Genomic DNA, 13,921 nt, shown 5'->3' on the forward strand with positions numbered 1-13,921 from the left:
AGGGAATGAGATTCCCAGCAGCTTTGGCATTGCCAGCACGAGCACGAGAATGGATACGAATACGGAATACCCCTCGCGCGCGCGCGCACAAAGAAAATATAGATAAATAAAGAAATGGTGGATGATCAATATATTTTGGTATACACGTACTTAAATCATCTAATAATACAAATTAAGCATTACGATTTTCATATAACTAAGGGAAAGTGATTAAGTTAAGTTACTCGTAGTCTAAGAAAATGTAAATAATTAATGTTAGGTTGTGAAGAAAGTTGAAGTTCAACCATAAAACTAATATTGCCAATGTAAGAAGTAGTTCAATTACTTATAAACACATGCAAAATTTATCCTTTTATCAATGTGGGACTCTTTTAACTTCATATCCTCACATGCCCCTTGCGTGAATCATGAATTGAATGACGTAGAACATGTGTGGCTGTTGAGCTTTACATGTGGGCCAATCTACTGTGGTACTATCAAGAAATTCAAATGGGTACATACATTGCATGGTCCACAATCACACTTCCCACACAATTATAAGCATAAAAAAGGAAAGGAAAAAGTTGCTGGATGTGGCTGTGAATATTTGATTGGTTGATGAGTTAGTTTTCACTTGAGATTCTTCTTGTATGCCATATATATCATATTGCCATGCCATTCCCCTCATATCATTCATACCCCACAAACCAATTTCGCTTGCCTTATAAAAGCCATCTTCACCACACCCTTTGTTCTGTGAGAAATACACAGATAAATATATCCAGGAGATCGAAGAAAGAAGAAGCAAAAAGAGAGACTAAGTTTTGATTGTTGAAGGCAGAATAATATTTTTTATATATACAAATGATGTACCATCATCAGCAGCAGCACCAACACCAACACCAACACCAAGGAAAGAAGATCATCCACTCTGCTTCTTCAAGCAGAATGTCGATGCCTAACATCCCTTCTGAAAGGCATTTGTTTCTACAGCAAGGTGACCAAAATAGCCCTGCAGGAGATTCAGGCCTTGTCCTCTCAACCGATGCCAAGCCTAGACTCAAATGGACCCCCGATCTCCACGAGCGATTTATCGAGGCAGTTAACCAGCTTGGAGGAGCAGATAGTGAGTACTACTCTATTTACTTACTAATACTAGCTAGCTCCCAGCGGAGAGCTGAGAGCTGAGCTGATCATTATATTAATTCCACTTAATTAATAAAGTTATGATGATTTCCAATGTTATGCAGAGGCTACTCCAAAAACGGTTATGAAACTTATGGGGATTCCCGGCCTGACATTATACCACTTAAAGAGTCATCTTCAGGTACTTTACTTCAATGTTTTTCTACCACCATTAAGTTCAACTGATTTCAAACTCTCCATTTAGTTCTAATTAATTATATTGCAATTTAATCGGCCATTTTAAAAAGGAAAATGCCACAATCAAGTATTGAAGCATTAGTTTCATTTTCTTCAGCTCCAAGCAACAAAGTGAAACTAATTTTAATCCAGCCATTATAATTGAAATCAATTTTAAGCCAGTCATTTTTTTGGTTTTTGTCAAACAGAAGTACAGGCTTAGCAAGAATCTGCATGGAGGGCACGTTACTAGTAGCCTCACCAAAATTGGTAAGCAGAGGAGACTAATCATTTGTTCAATTCCTCCTCTTAAGATATATATACATTGATTGGTTTACACTTAATTTACAGCCAGTTTAATTTAACATTGTTAATAGTTTGGACCATGATATTGTATATGTACAGGTCCAGTTCCAGTTTCAGTGGCAGGAGAAAGATTAATATCTGAAGCAAATGGAAGTCAGATGAACACTATGAGCACTGGCATTGCACCCCAATCAAACAAGTAAGCTGCCTGCTGCCACTCATTTACCCGCTTGATCATCTGTTAATTTTTCATTTATTTATCATCTTATAATTACCTCAATATGTATGAGATTTAGGCTCACAATGGCAATTCTCATTTAATTCCAGAGGCTTACATATAACTGAAACACTAGAGATGCAAATTGAAGTCCAGAGAAGGCTACATGAGCAACTTGAGGTAAGGGCGTGCTCTTGGCACTCAGTAGAGCAAAAACTCTTTCCCATTATAGCAGCGTTATTCTTACAATTTGTTCTGACCGAAAACCAGGTTCAGCGGCACTTGCAACTTCGTATAGAGTCTCAAGGAAAATACCTGCAGTCTGTGCTGGAGAAAGCCCAGGAGACGCTAGGACGACAAAACTTAGGTACAGTAGGACTTGAAGCTGCCCAAGTTCAACTCTCTGAGCTTGTGTCCAAAGTATCCACCCAATGCTTGAACTCTTCCTTCACAGAGCTCAAAGAATTACAGGGATTGTGCCCTCAGCAAACGCAAACGAACCAGCAGCCCACCGATTGCTCAATGGACAGCTGCCTAACTTTTTGTGAAGGATCGAAAAAGGACCAAGATCAGATACACAGCAGTGGAGTGCCTCTAAGACCAAATTACAAAGGCAGGGTGACAGCAGTCCTGGAACAAAAAGATACAGAACGAGCGCAGCCGCCTATGCTCCAAAACACTAGTCAACTTAATTGGTGTGAAGATATGGAGGACAATAACATGTTTATTTCCTCCATAAGTAAAGATGCAGAAAAAAGAATGTTCCCTGCTGCAGAAACAAGGTCTAGTGACTTATCCATGAGCATTGGACTACAAGGAGAAAGATGGAATCTCGATAGCAAGGGAAGAGACTCAGATGGCAGCTTTTTAGAACGAACAAACAGCAGCAGGTCCGATTCAGCTAAAGTCAAGGGTGCGAAAGTTTCTCAAGGATACAGATCAGTGCCTTACTTTGTAGCAAAGCTAGACCTAAATGCTCATGATGATAATGATGCTTCTTCAAGTTGCAGACAGTTTGACTTGAATGGCTTCAGCTGGAGCTAAGTAGGCTTACAGTGGGTGAATCAAAGGGATAAAAACACTGCAATTTCAGCTTCATACCAAAGGATAGACAGAGCATGATAGCGTGCTGCAAACGTATTGTTCAATCGAGCTATTAATTTAGATCAATTACATAACAAGTAGCTCAGGCAAGCAGGATGTAATATCTTTTTATATATGATTGAGAGTTCCAGGACTAGAAAGCAGAATATGTCTTGATCTCACGTTCGTTCAGTAAACTCTAATGTTAATCCACCCAATCTCCCCTAGGCTCCGAACACGGTTGTCGATCACATTAAAGCTTGTACCGTTATCATAATCAAAGTCGTCTTAATCTCGTGTGGTGTGGGGCTCTATTTCATGATAGGAATAGACTATGAATGCAAAAGAATGAACTGTATGAAAGATTAAGGTCATCTCTAAATAGACAGAAATGACGGAGGAAGACAAAATGTAACGTATGACAAATTTTGAGATGACCAAATTCATGAATCAAAATGCCAATGGAAGTATAATTCAGAAAACAGTTGCTATAAAGTTTATACCATATAAAACAGTATAAACCCTTTCTAATAAACATTGGCAAGGTATTTAGCATTTTTTTGTTGTTTTTTGGGGTTAATTGCTCATTGAATTCTTTTTCCCTATAATTCTGGCACGTACAACGGTCTGTGTGCAGCTTGGATTGGATTGGATTGGATTGGATTGGAGTGGGCCTCTGCTCGCATTGGTCTTTTGGTAATGGACCAACCACCACCGTCCAGTCTTTTAACATTCTTCGTTTGGACCTTTTCTCCCCACGCCATTTTATTTTTGGAAGATAATTAATTCTTCGTTTCGAACGCATCTGAAATATCGTGAGGAGGAGGCCACGGCCAAACAACAAACTGCCGTTGAAAATTGAAAGCAGACCGCCTGTCTCCGTCTCCATACAACCCCACTTCCCCAACCCTCTCAAAATCTGAATCAAGCGACCAAGAAGAAGGAGAAACCTTTGGTTCTGTTTGTGGTGAAACGTAAACGACAAGTGATTTGATTTTCAATTTTGGAAGATCGGCCTCTGTGTTTTTGTTTGTGTTTGTATTTGTGGTGTCGGTGGAGATGGAGGTGCCGAGCTCATGGGACGCTCTTCGCAAACAGGTACTCCTTTTTCCTCTTCAGCGATGATCAATACTTTCAGTATGATTTCCTCCTTCGCAATTCTCAACTTTCTCGGGTAACTGACGATTTCCTGAATCCTGTTTGGTTTGCCTTAGATATTATCCATTTCGATAACAGCTTTGAATTCTGCAACTAGACTAGTGCTTATTGCTTTTGCCTTTTCTTTTAGTTCAAGTTGTCGGTAGGTTGTATTGTTTGAGATCAGTTTGCGTTTTTTTCTTCAAACTTTTATCGTCAATTTGGATTTGTTTGTGATTGGTGAGTTAAATTGATAAATTCCCTTTCTTCTAGCAACAAATTGTTAAATTTTAGCTTCGATCAGAACTGTAATTGCTAAGTGGAGAAATTTGATTGAAGAAAAGAATATGGAAAGTTACAAGACTTGTAATTGAATCATGCTCAATTGCCTGCGGCATATAGTTCTGTTTGGTTAACAAAAACGAATTAAAAGAAATTCTAGTAAAAATTTCAAATCGGATTCTATTGGAAGATTAATGTACCTTAGCTAGGCACAGGATCAAAATTTAACTTCAACTAGCAATTTTGAATAGGGCCCCATTGTTGTATGGGACTCAAAGTCCCTATAGCATTCCTCTTCTGCCGCCTGTGTCATTACTTAAATGAGAACTACGATTAGATCTGTGCAGTAATAGATGACCCTCTTCTTGACATACTCTCTGCGTATGACAATTCAAAATAATGATTTTCCTCTATGGACATCATATAAGAACATCTTCCTCAAAGCATAGGCCCAAAGTGAAAAAGAGCTACTTTGGTACGGGCCTTTGAATGCCAAACAGACCTAGAAAGCCAACACCCTCCCCTCCTTTAAAACCCTGGTAGTAATGTCTAACATGAAATCACTACTATGATTCCACCACCACCTCAATTTTCATTCGTGCACACTCTAACGAAAATAGTAGATCATTGGACGTCAGCATCATCCTGATGAGCAATGATATAATCCTCAGCTAAAGAAATATTAAATATGTGCAATTTGAAAAAGTCTGGGCCCGGTCATTCTTCACTTCTGTTACAAGGGAGACTGAAAGATGAAAAAAGAACAAGGTTGAGCTGTGGTAACAATCTACTCATCCAGGGATTCTTATTATTAAGCTTCTCATCTAAATCATGATACTATTTTCAAGAATGCTAAAGACTTCGTGGTGAATATTTCAAGATTCAGTTAGTGCATCTCTTTTTTTCCTATATGTTTCTTGAACTTATGAATTTTACTCCCTGATTGTGTTGAAAGGTTGAACATTTTGCTATCACGAAGGTACTAGTATTAGGTGAAGCACGGATTTTCACTTGGCCTTCTGATTCCCAGTGTCACTTTTTGAGCATGAATTTTGAATATTTGGTTTAAGCTACTGATTTTTTCTGAATCTTTTAAGCGAAGGTACTTCAGTAAGACATCGAGTTTGTTTACATATCATATAATATAATCACATTGGCTCAACCTAAATGGAAATATTAATTCCGTTTGTCTGTAAAGTGCATGATCACGGATGTGCTATGCTAATTTTTTTCATTTGTTTCCTCTTCCATGTAGTTCCCTTCATACTAAATCTAGATAACTGGGAATTTTGCTTTCTTAAAATGATTTTTTTTTTATCTATTTGTAATTTCAGGCAAGGAAACTTGAAGCGCAGTTGGATGAGCAGATGAATTCTTATCGTAAGTTTGTCTCTGCAAAGGGTTCTGCAAAAGTTGGTACTGCCGAGAATGATCTTGAATCTGGGATTGATCGACTATTAAAGCAACTCCAACAAGTAAATTCACAAATGCAAGCATGGGTATCATCAGGAGGATCAGAAATGGTTTCTCATACCTTGACTAGACATCAAGAAATTTTCCAAGATCTCACTCAGGTATTCTGGCAATCTGGCCTCTTAAATATGCTAAGGTGAACATGGGATGGCAGTTTTGTTTTTTTTGAACGATATGTTGCTAAGGTGTCTTGAATGTGCTGTGGGTTGATCCATAGTCCAACCGGCATGAATGACGTGTTCTATGAGCTCTCATGCCACCTTATAAATCTCTTGAAGTCAAGACCCTTATGTTTTTAAGAAGGAATTTGTATTACTGGTCATTATCCAATCCCTTGTTTTTCGTTTTTCATTAGTGTTCCGAGTTCTATCTGGAATTGAAATTGAGAGTTTGAACAGTCAAAATGTGGATGATCATTCTGAGCTGAGCTCTAAGTTACAGATCTATTATTACTATTCGTTTTTCAGCAAGATAGCTTGAGATTTGGCCTCATGCTATATGCTGGTGAAGCGACTAATATCCTGAATTTTATTCAATTTTGTTTGTACATTCTTTGAATCATTTGTGCTGTCTTTGCTATAAAACATATAATTCCTAAGATTGAACCCAGCAGATTTCAATTTTTTGTTAGACATGAATCATGATTGAAGTGCAGGAGTTCTATCGTCTCCGCAACAGCCTTAGAGCTAAGCAAGAGCATGCTTCACTCCTTGAGGATTTTAGGGAGTTTGATCGAACAAGAGTAGACTTGGAAGATGGCGTTGGTTCTGCTGAAAACGCTCTCCTCAAAGAGCATGCTGCTGTTAGCCGAAGTACAGGACAGGTACGGAAATTAAAGTGACACATTTTTTTATCTGTACAGATTAAGTTGGGTGGTGATCCGTTTTATTAGGACCCAGTTTTAATGATTGTTTTAGTAAAGACCTAAAGATATATATCATATGGCTTTGACGGAAGAGAAATGGACGTCTTCATAGTTAGGAAGTGAAACAGAATTTTATTGTGTAGGGTAGCACTTCTCTTAGCTGATGGTGGTTTAGAGTCCTTGGATTGATTTTACATCCCTTATCTGGGGTTTGGCAAATGAAGCATTCAAATTGTGATTTATATTGAATTCCCAATCTATTCTGTTACTGCAGGTGGATACTGTGATCTCTCAAGCTCAAGCAACCCTCGGTTCACTTGTCCTTCAACGCTCCACTTTTGGTGGTATTAATTCGAAGCTCAGCAATATTGGCAGCCGCCTTCCGACGGTATAAAACCAGTAATTGTGGTCCTTGATGTGTTAGTTATTTCTTTGGCGTTTTGTTGTTACATAGTTCCCTCATGAAACAGAATCAAAATGTTTCTCTTGCATTCTATGAATAAGAGTTAATGCATGCAATAGGTTAATTGCAGAAAGTATTTCACCACTACAAAGTTAACTGAATTTTTTGATACCAAAACTAGATTTGATGAATCCTAATGGCGAGTAGGCTAAGAAAGTGCCTGGTCTGAAATTATTGCGTAATAAAAGGATGACTTGTTTGAAGGGCAACGCAAAAATGAAGTAAAGAAATTATGGATTTTAATCCCTTGAAATGTGTATATCTGTCATTTATTATTTCTGTACTCTTTAGTTCTCTTGATTGACGTTCAAAGATGTGATGGTGCAGGTAAATCAAATGCTGTCCGCTATAAAGCGTAAAAAGTCTATGGATACCATCATTCTTTCTCTCATTGCGTCCGTATGCACATTTCTCATATTTATCTACTGGTTGTCAAAGTGAGGATCTATGAGGATCAGGCATTTGTGTGGGGGGACCATCTGTGAGTGAGAAAGAGAAAAAGATACCATTTTTTCCTTGAGTTTTCTCGAACGAACCTGTATTACTGTAAGTGATTTGTTTCTTAGGAGTACAAAATACAATGGATGCAGGCATTCCGTGTTATTTCATGTTCTTTCATTGAGCTTGAGTGTCGATTTAATTTCTGATTTTCAGCAGGGTTACAGCGTGCCACCAGCGTAATGATGTAAGTGACTCTGATGTATTAGTACATAGTTTGTTTTAGATGGAAGCAAACAACATACTTATATCAACTTTTGTTAAATATGTTTCTCGTCACGTGATTAAGATATTTCGTGATTAATGATGGTGTGGAAAAGAAGGCCTTAGGCCACCAAAATACTAGAAGTGAATTACAGGCACGGGAAGTTTGATACCATTGTTTGTAATATGTTAGTTCCTCTTGTCAATGTTTTCTCTTGTTCAGAAATTACTTATCTATGCCTATCTATTATCTGATTTCTTTTGCTCCACAGGACAGTGCCCCTCTTTGGGTTCTGCAACCATGGCAGCGACCACACCACCAGCCATCTCTAGTTAAGGTCACACATTTACTTATTCAAATAAATGAAACTTGTGTCTTTGAAATACTTTCTGGATTTGGTTTCCAAGGTTTATAGACAATTCCCCCAATCATACCCACGGATAGAGTTTCAGCATATAGGATTAACAGGGAACCGAACTAAGAACCGAACTAACTCGGCCCACCCCTCTACGAATACTTACCTGCAATTATTCCACATGGTTCAGGCAGGCGCTTTTTTGTTTATCAGGCTCAGGCAACCGGCCTTGGCTCTTAACTAATGTCAAAATGTTAAATTAACAATAACGGTAAAAAAGACAACAGTAATGTTTTTCAACGAAGAAGTCAAATCTAATATGACATGACTTGGAATAACATTTCTCTCCCCTTGCTGACATAGCACCTTCAATTTTTTTTTTAATAATATTAAATGTTTTTTCTTAATTTTTTATTGGTTTAAAGCATTGTCTTTTTGTTTTTTTTTTTCCATTACCAATGCAATATTTAATACTTTTATACCTATTAATTTATTTTCTTTCATTCTCAATGCAAAGAAAATAAATATGAATTTTTATTTTATATTTAAATTTATCATATTAAATGAAAACCAAAATATCCAAATTTAAATTTTAAATTTTAAATTTGACACCTCCTGGCCTGTCTGTGTTTCTTTCCCAATTTCAAAAAATTGGATCGGATCTTATTATCGCAAGGCGACCGACCAAAGATCATTTAAAGTGAAAGGGGCCACCCACTTCCTTCAACTTCACGGTCACTTTTTGAAACGACGGTGCCATCCTCCATATTCAACGTTGGGCCTTTCCAGTCACTAGTGCTTCGGTCTTGTGATATTTTTTTTCATATGGAAATGAGAAATTTTAGGTTCAAATTTTGTGAATGATGAATTTGATACCAATTTAAATTGTCTATTATGTGGTTTAGCCGAATTCTCTATTATCTTATCTTAATGTAAAAATATTAATGTATTAAAAAAATAAAAAATAAAAACGTTGGAACTTTGCCTTTCTGCCTTGCCCATGAGATATAGTAGTGGGAAAAAAACGTGGTATGTCGGGCGGAGTTAGGGGTTAGTGGGCCACACCGTCACCGAGCCATAACCTAACCTTTAGATTTTCCATACATGTAAATTTAATTGACGTTTTTTTTCTCATTGCTTCCGACTGAATAAACAAAAAAACCACGGAACTTGTTCGGATTCTAACTTGGAATCGAAAAGCCAAAAGAAAGAGAAAAAGACAAGTGCTTTGTTCTGATGATACATCAAAAGGTGACTTTGCACATCGGAATCGAATCGGAAGCAAAGAAAGCAATCCAACCCAACCGAGCCTAAGAGACAGACGCACACTTGGCAGCTCACTGTTATTCCCTTCCCCAATTTTTCAAAATTTACTTTTAAAAATATAAAAAACTAAATTTTAATCCTTAAATAAGCTAAAGTTTAGAAAAATATCTTATACAAGATTAAAAATTGATTTTAGTCCCTAGACTCTATTTAATGACAACATATTAAATGCCTTTCTTTATTATTTATAATTTTATGTTGTTCATAAATTAAATTTTAATTCTCATTATGGTAAGTATCTTATATAAGAAAAATTTTTATAAAAATTTTTCGGTACACATGTTTTTGCATGTTTTCTTATGTGCCACTAATTCATTACAATATATTTAGGTACGAACATTTCGGTACATTAGGTTAGTATAATATGTTTAGATACGGATATTTCGGTACACTAGTTTATTATAATATATTTAGGTACTAACATTTCGGTATACTAGTTTGGTATCATATATTTTGGTACAGACGTTTCGGTACACTAATTTAGTAAAATATATTATGATACGAACGTTTAGGTATACTAATTAGATAGAGTAAAATAAATATAATGAATTAAAATGTGTATAATAATAAATAATTTTAATTTTAATGTAATGACATTAAATAAGGTATCTATTAAATATTAAAATAAAAATATAATATAAATTCGAATTAAGTACATATAAGGGGACTAAAATCAATATCCAATCTAACCATATTTTTATTAAATTTTAAAATTTTTCAAGAATTAAAGTTCAAAAATCCCTTAAAAATATTCGTTACTGGTAAATTTATTAAAGTGCTCAGAAAGTCTGAGGAGTAGATATTATTATTATTATTATTAGGGGGAGGTTTTCAAAACTCAAACTGCGCGTGACAAAATCAATTTCTAGCCGTTAGAGTTGAGGAGCTCCCTCTTTTCCCCTTCCCCTCGATTTGAAAATTGAAAAGTCTGTGACGGACAGACAGACAGACAGACAGACACTCTCCAGGAGCCCAGAACCAGAAATTGGGTTTTTACCTTGTCGTTTCATCATTTGGATTTTTATCCTCCTTTACAAAATTCTTGGAATTTCTGACCATTTTACTTATGCGGGTTTTGGGGTTTTGAATTTGATCAGATTCATATATATATATATATATATTGATTGCGATACTTGCATCTGCATAAGGAGAGAGAGTATAACGTCGGTCTTTGAGTGAGGGTTGTCTATCAGCCAGACAAGCCAAAGCCAGGTGGTTGTGGGTGTTCTCACTACTCTGGATTGGATGTCACTTTACTAAAACGTGTGGAGTGGTAACTTCCCTCTATACACCCTCCCTCCCTCCCTCCCCCACTAACCCATCTTCTTCTTTACTATTATTATTATTATTATTATTATTCTCATTCCTCTTCAGCTTTCCCTTTTTCCCCTTCCTAATATTGGGGATTGGATTGGATCGGATCGGATCGGATCGCCCTCTTTCTCCACTACCCCCATCTCAGTTTTCGTGGGAAAAATAAAATCACTGGAATATCGCCGATTCTCCGACCCACCTGCAACTTTTCCCTCTTTTTTCTCTTCAGTTAGCATAAAGGAAACTTCTTTTTTCCCTCTTAATCTTTCATCTCTTATTTATCTTCCTATTTACACTATAAAGCCTTTTGCTTTTGTTCCCTTCCCTCCTCCCCTGCCTTTTCGATAAACCCACAATTTTCCCGTCAAAAGAAAAAGGAAAAGAAAACATGGAAAGGATGATGTGGGTTTTGGTTGTGGTGGCTGTGTTGTGTGTTTGCAGTGGTGTGGAAGGTCTTGGTGTGAATTGGGGAACGATGGCAACCCACAAGTTGCCGCCGGAGACGGTGGTTCAGATGCTAAAGGACAATGGGATTCAGAAAGTGAAGCTTTTCGATGCAGAGGAGTCGACCATGAGTGCCTTGGCTGGCAGTGGTCTTGAGGTCATGGTTGCCATTCCTAATGATCAGCTTGCTGTCATGACCAGCTACAAACGTGCCAAAGAATGGGTCCGCCGCAACGTCACCCGCTACAATTTCAACGGAGGAGTTAACATCAAGTATGACTTCAGTTTGCTATCGATCCCTTTATAGTCCTGATTGATTTCATTGTTATTGCTATTTTGCTATAGAATTTGCTTTTGTGACCAATGCTTACATGATATGATTGTCCTACTCTATTTTTAGATATATTATTTATCACATCACCTAGAACTACTTTGGAATTGCTTGTTGTTGGCTTGAAATTTATGATTATGATTTGTTCATGGGCTCTTTTGATTTTCTTTTCATAAATTTCTCTGGAAATCCGATCCAGTATCCGGTTAGGTTAGTTGATTCGTCTTTCTGTTTCAGTCCAGTTTGTAGTTTTTCTTTTTTCTTGTCTGCTGTTATGGAGTACATGCACTTCCTTAAGTATCAGTCTCAGAATGAAAGATGAAATTTGTTAGGCATGTATCCCTTCTTGGAGACAAATTCCCCGGAACTACTAACACGGCACAATAATTTAGCAGTAACTTTTTTCAAAGATCTAAGGAGTCAAACATGGAAATTGTTGTTTTATATTCTCTTCTTCTCTGCATTACTATGTCATTAGAGTAAGGAACTATCATACTGATATGCTGTATCTATGTCCTTATTAATGTGTGAGCGGGCTTTATTTCAAGGTTGCGGCTTTGTTGAAAACAAAGTCCTGCTACAAACTCTTCAGTTTTCTTATCATTTTTGCTATTTTTTCAGATATGTAGCAGTTGGGAATGAGCCTTTCCTCACATCGTACAATGGTTCATTCCTGAATGTTACGTTGCCAGCACTTCAGAACATTCAAAATGCCCTTAACGAAGCCGGAGTTGGAGATTCGGTAAAGGCTACTGTGCCCTTAAATGCTGATGTCTACAACTCACCAGAAAACAACCCCGTGCCATCTGCAGGAAGGTTCCGGACTGATATTCTTCAACTAATGACCGAGATTGTCCAGTTCCTAGACAAAAATCAAGCGCCTTTCACAATAAACATCTACCCTTTCCTGAGTTTATATGGCAATGACGACTTCCCATTCAACTATGCCTTCTTTGATGGGGATACCAATCCCATTGTTGATACAGGCACTGGGATTCAGTACACCAATGTTTTCGATGCTAATTTTGATACCTTGGTCTCTTCCCTGAAAGCAGTGGGATTTGGGAATATGCCCATTGTGGTTGGGGAGGTGGGATGGCCAACGGACGGGGACAAGAATGCCAATGCAGGTAATGCTTTGAGATTTTATAATGGGCTTCTAACAAGACTTGGAACCAACAGAGGCACCCCACTGCGACCTGGATATATTGAAGTTTACTTGTTTGGACTTATTGATGAGGATGCAAAGAGCATTGCTCCAGGAAGTTTTGAGCGTCACTGGGGAATTTTCGGTTATGATGGACAGCCCAAGTTCCCGGTCGATCTTTCTGGTCAGGGTCAGAACAAGTTACTAGTGCCTGCAAAGAATGTGCAGTATCTTTCAAAAAAATGGTGCATGTTTAACCCGAACGCCAAAGATGTGAGCAAACTGGCAGATAACATAAACTATGCTTGCACCTTTTCGGATTGCACGGCATTGGAATATGGTTCTTCTTGCAACAATTTGGATGCAAACGGGAATGCTTCGTATGCGTTTAATATGTACTACCAGGTTCAGAATCAGGATGATCTGTCGTGTAACTTCCAAGGTTTGGCTACGTTGACGACACAGAACATCTCACAAGGGAATTGCAATTTCATAATTCAGATAGCAACTTCATCTGCATTTTCTCTAACACCGTCCTCCTCCTTATTCGTAGCATTGCTAGCTATGTTACTGTCCGCTTTGCTGTTGCTGTAGGATTTTGTAGATGGCTCAGATGTACTATTTTGTTTTTCTTTTGCCTGGTGCATTCTTCTGTGGCCTTGTGGGATTATTTTGGTTTCACGGATCAATTTAAAAAAAATTGATATCTTAAAGCTTCAAATTCCGCCTTGTATTTCCAGACCCATAATAATGCATATTGTTATCGGATTTTCTGTTATCTTCCTTCGTTTTCACAAATACACTTTTGTTTAGGCCCCTTGTTAAACCAACAAAACAAATACAAGGTTTAGTGACTAGCACCATTTCCATTGCCTTCGCGATTTTCGTCATTCACGACAACGGATTTCATGTATTTGGGGAGGGAATTCTAGGAGACAGAAGGATTGAGATGTTGACTGGTAAACACCTAATTTACAATATTGGGTGTAATCAACTAGTGAAGTGGGCAATTATTGACAAATTCAGTTTTACCAATTTGCCTCTTGAATTTTACGATCACTTCAAACTTGTGTCCTAAATTAATTCGTTGAACATTTTGGGACATGAACTATTATAATTAGCCACACTTCATTG

At 37.4% G+C, this 13,921-nt stretch overlaps 3 protein-coding genes across 5 annotated transcripts; all 3 read left to right on the top strand.

Annotated features, from left to right (window-relative positions):
* The first annotated feature begins 686 nt into the window (after positions 1 to 686).
* On the top strand, positions 687 to 3,108 carry LOC103944419 (myb-related protein 2). The gene is made up of 6 exons (XM_009354885.3): positions 687 to 1,105; positions 1,230 to 1,306; positions 1,551 to 1,611; positions 1,747 to 1,846; positions 1,975 to 2,044; positions 2,135 to 3,108. Exons 1-6 carry the CDS (start codon positions 844 to 846, stop codon positions 2,906 to 2,908), a joined length of 1,344 nt encoding a protein of 447 aa, XP_009353160.2. The 5' UTR covers positions 687 to 843; the 3' UTR covers positions 2,909 to 3,108.
* A 667-nt stretch (positions 3,109 to 3,775) lies between these two features.
* Positions 3,776 to 8,322, top strand: LOC103944418 (Golgi SNAP receptor complex member 1-1). 3 transcript variants are annotated; one of them, XR_001952964.2, is made up of 7 exons: positions 3,776 to 4,045; positions 5,701 to 5,940; positions 6,495 to 6,662; positions 6,979 to 7,092; positions 7,495 to 7,713; positions 7,822 to 7,852; positions 8,142 to 8,322. XR_001952964.2 is itself a non-coding variant. In XM_009354884.2 (5 exons), the coding sequence occupies exons 1-5, from the start codon at positions 4,007 to 4,009 to the stop codon at positions 7,606 to 7,608; spliced, it is 675 nt and encodes a 224-aa protein (XP_009353159.2). In that variant the 5' UTR covers positions 3,776 to 4,006; the 3' UTR covers positions 7,609 to 7,969. The 3 variants fall into 3 exon arrangements, 1 of the variants encoding a protein (XP_009353159.2); XR_001952965.2 differs by having other exon boundaries at positions 7,825 to 7,852; XM_009354884.2 differs by lacking the exon at positions 8,142 to 8,322 and having other exon boundaries at positions 7,495 to 7,969.
* Positions 8,323 to 10,397: 2,075 nt separating this feature from the next.
* LOC103944417 (glucan endo-1,3-beta-glucosidase 8-like) lies at positions 10,398 to 13,565 on the top strand. Its single transcript, XM_009354882.3, has 2 exons — positions 10,398 to 11,582; positions 12,262 to 13,565. Exons 1-2 carry the CDS (start codon positions 11,254 to 11,256, stop codon positions 13,379 to 13,381), a joined length of 1,449 nt encoding a protein of 482 aa, XP_009353157.2. The 5' UTR covers positions 10,398 to 11,253; the 3' UTR covers positions 13,382 to 13,565.
* Positions 13,566 to 13,921: the final 356 nt, after the last annotated feature.

The sequence above is a fragment of a genome, unplaced genomic scaffold, assembly GCF_019419815.1.
Source record: "Pyrus x bretschneideri cultivar Hongxiangsu unplaced genomic scaffold, Pyrus_bretschneideri_v1 Contig131, whole genome shotgun sequence".
Lineage (NCBI taxonomy): Eukaryota > Viridiplantae > Streptophyta > Magnoliopsida > Rosales > Rosaceae > Pyrus > Pyrus x bretschneideri.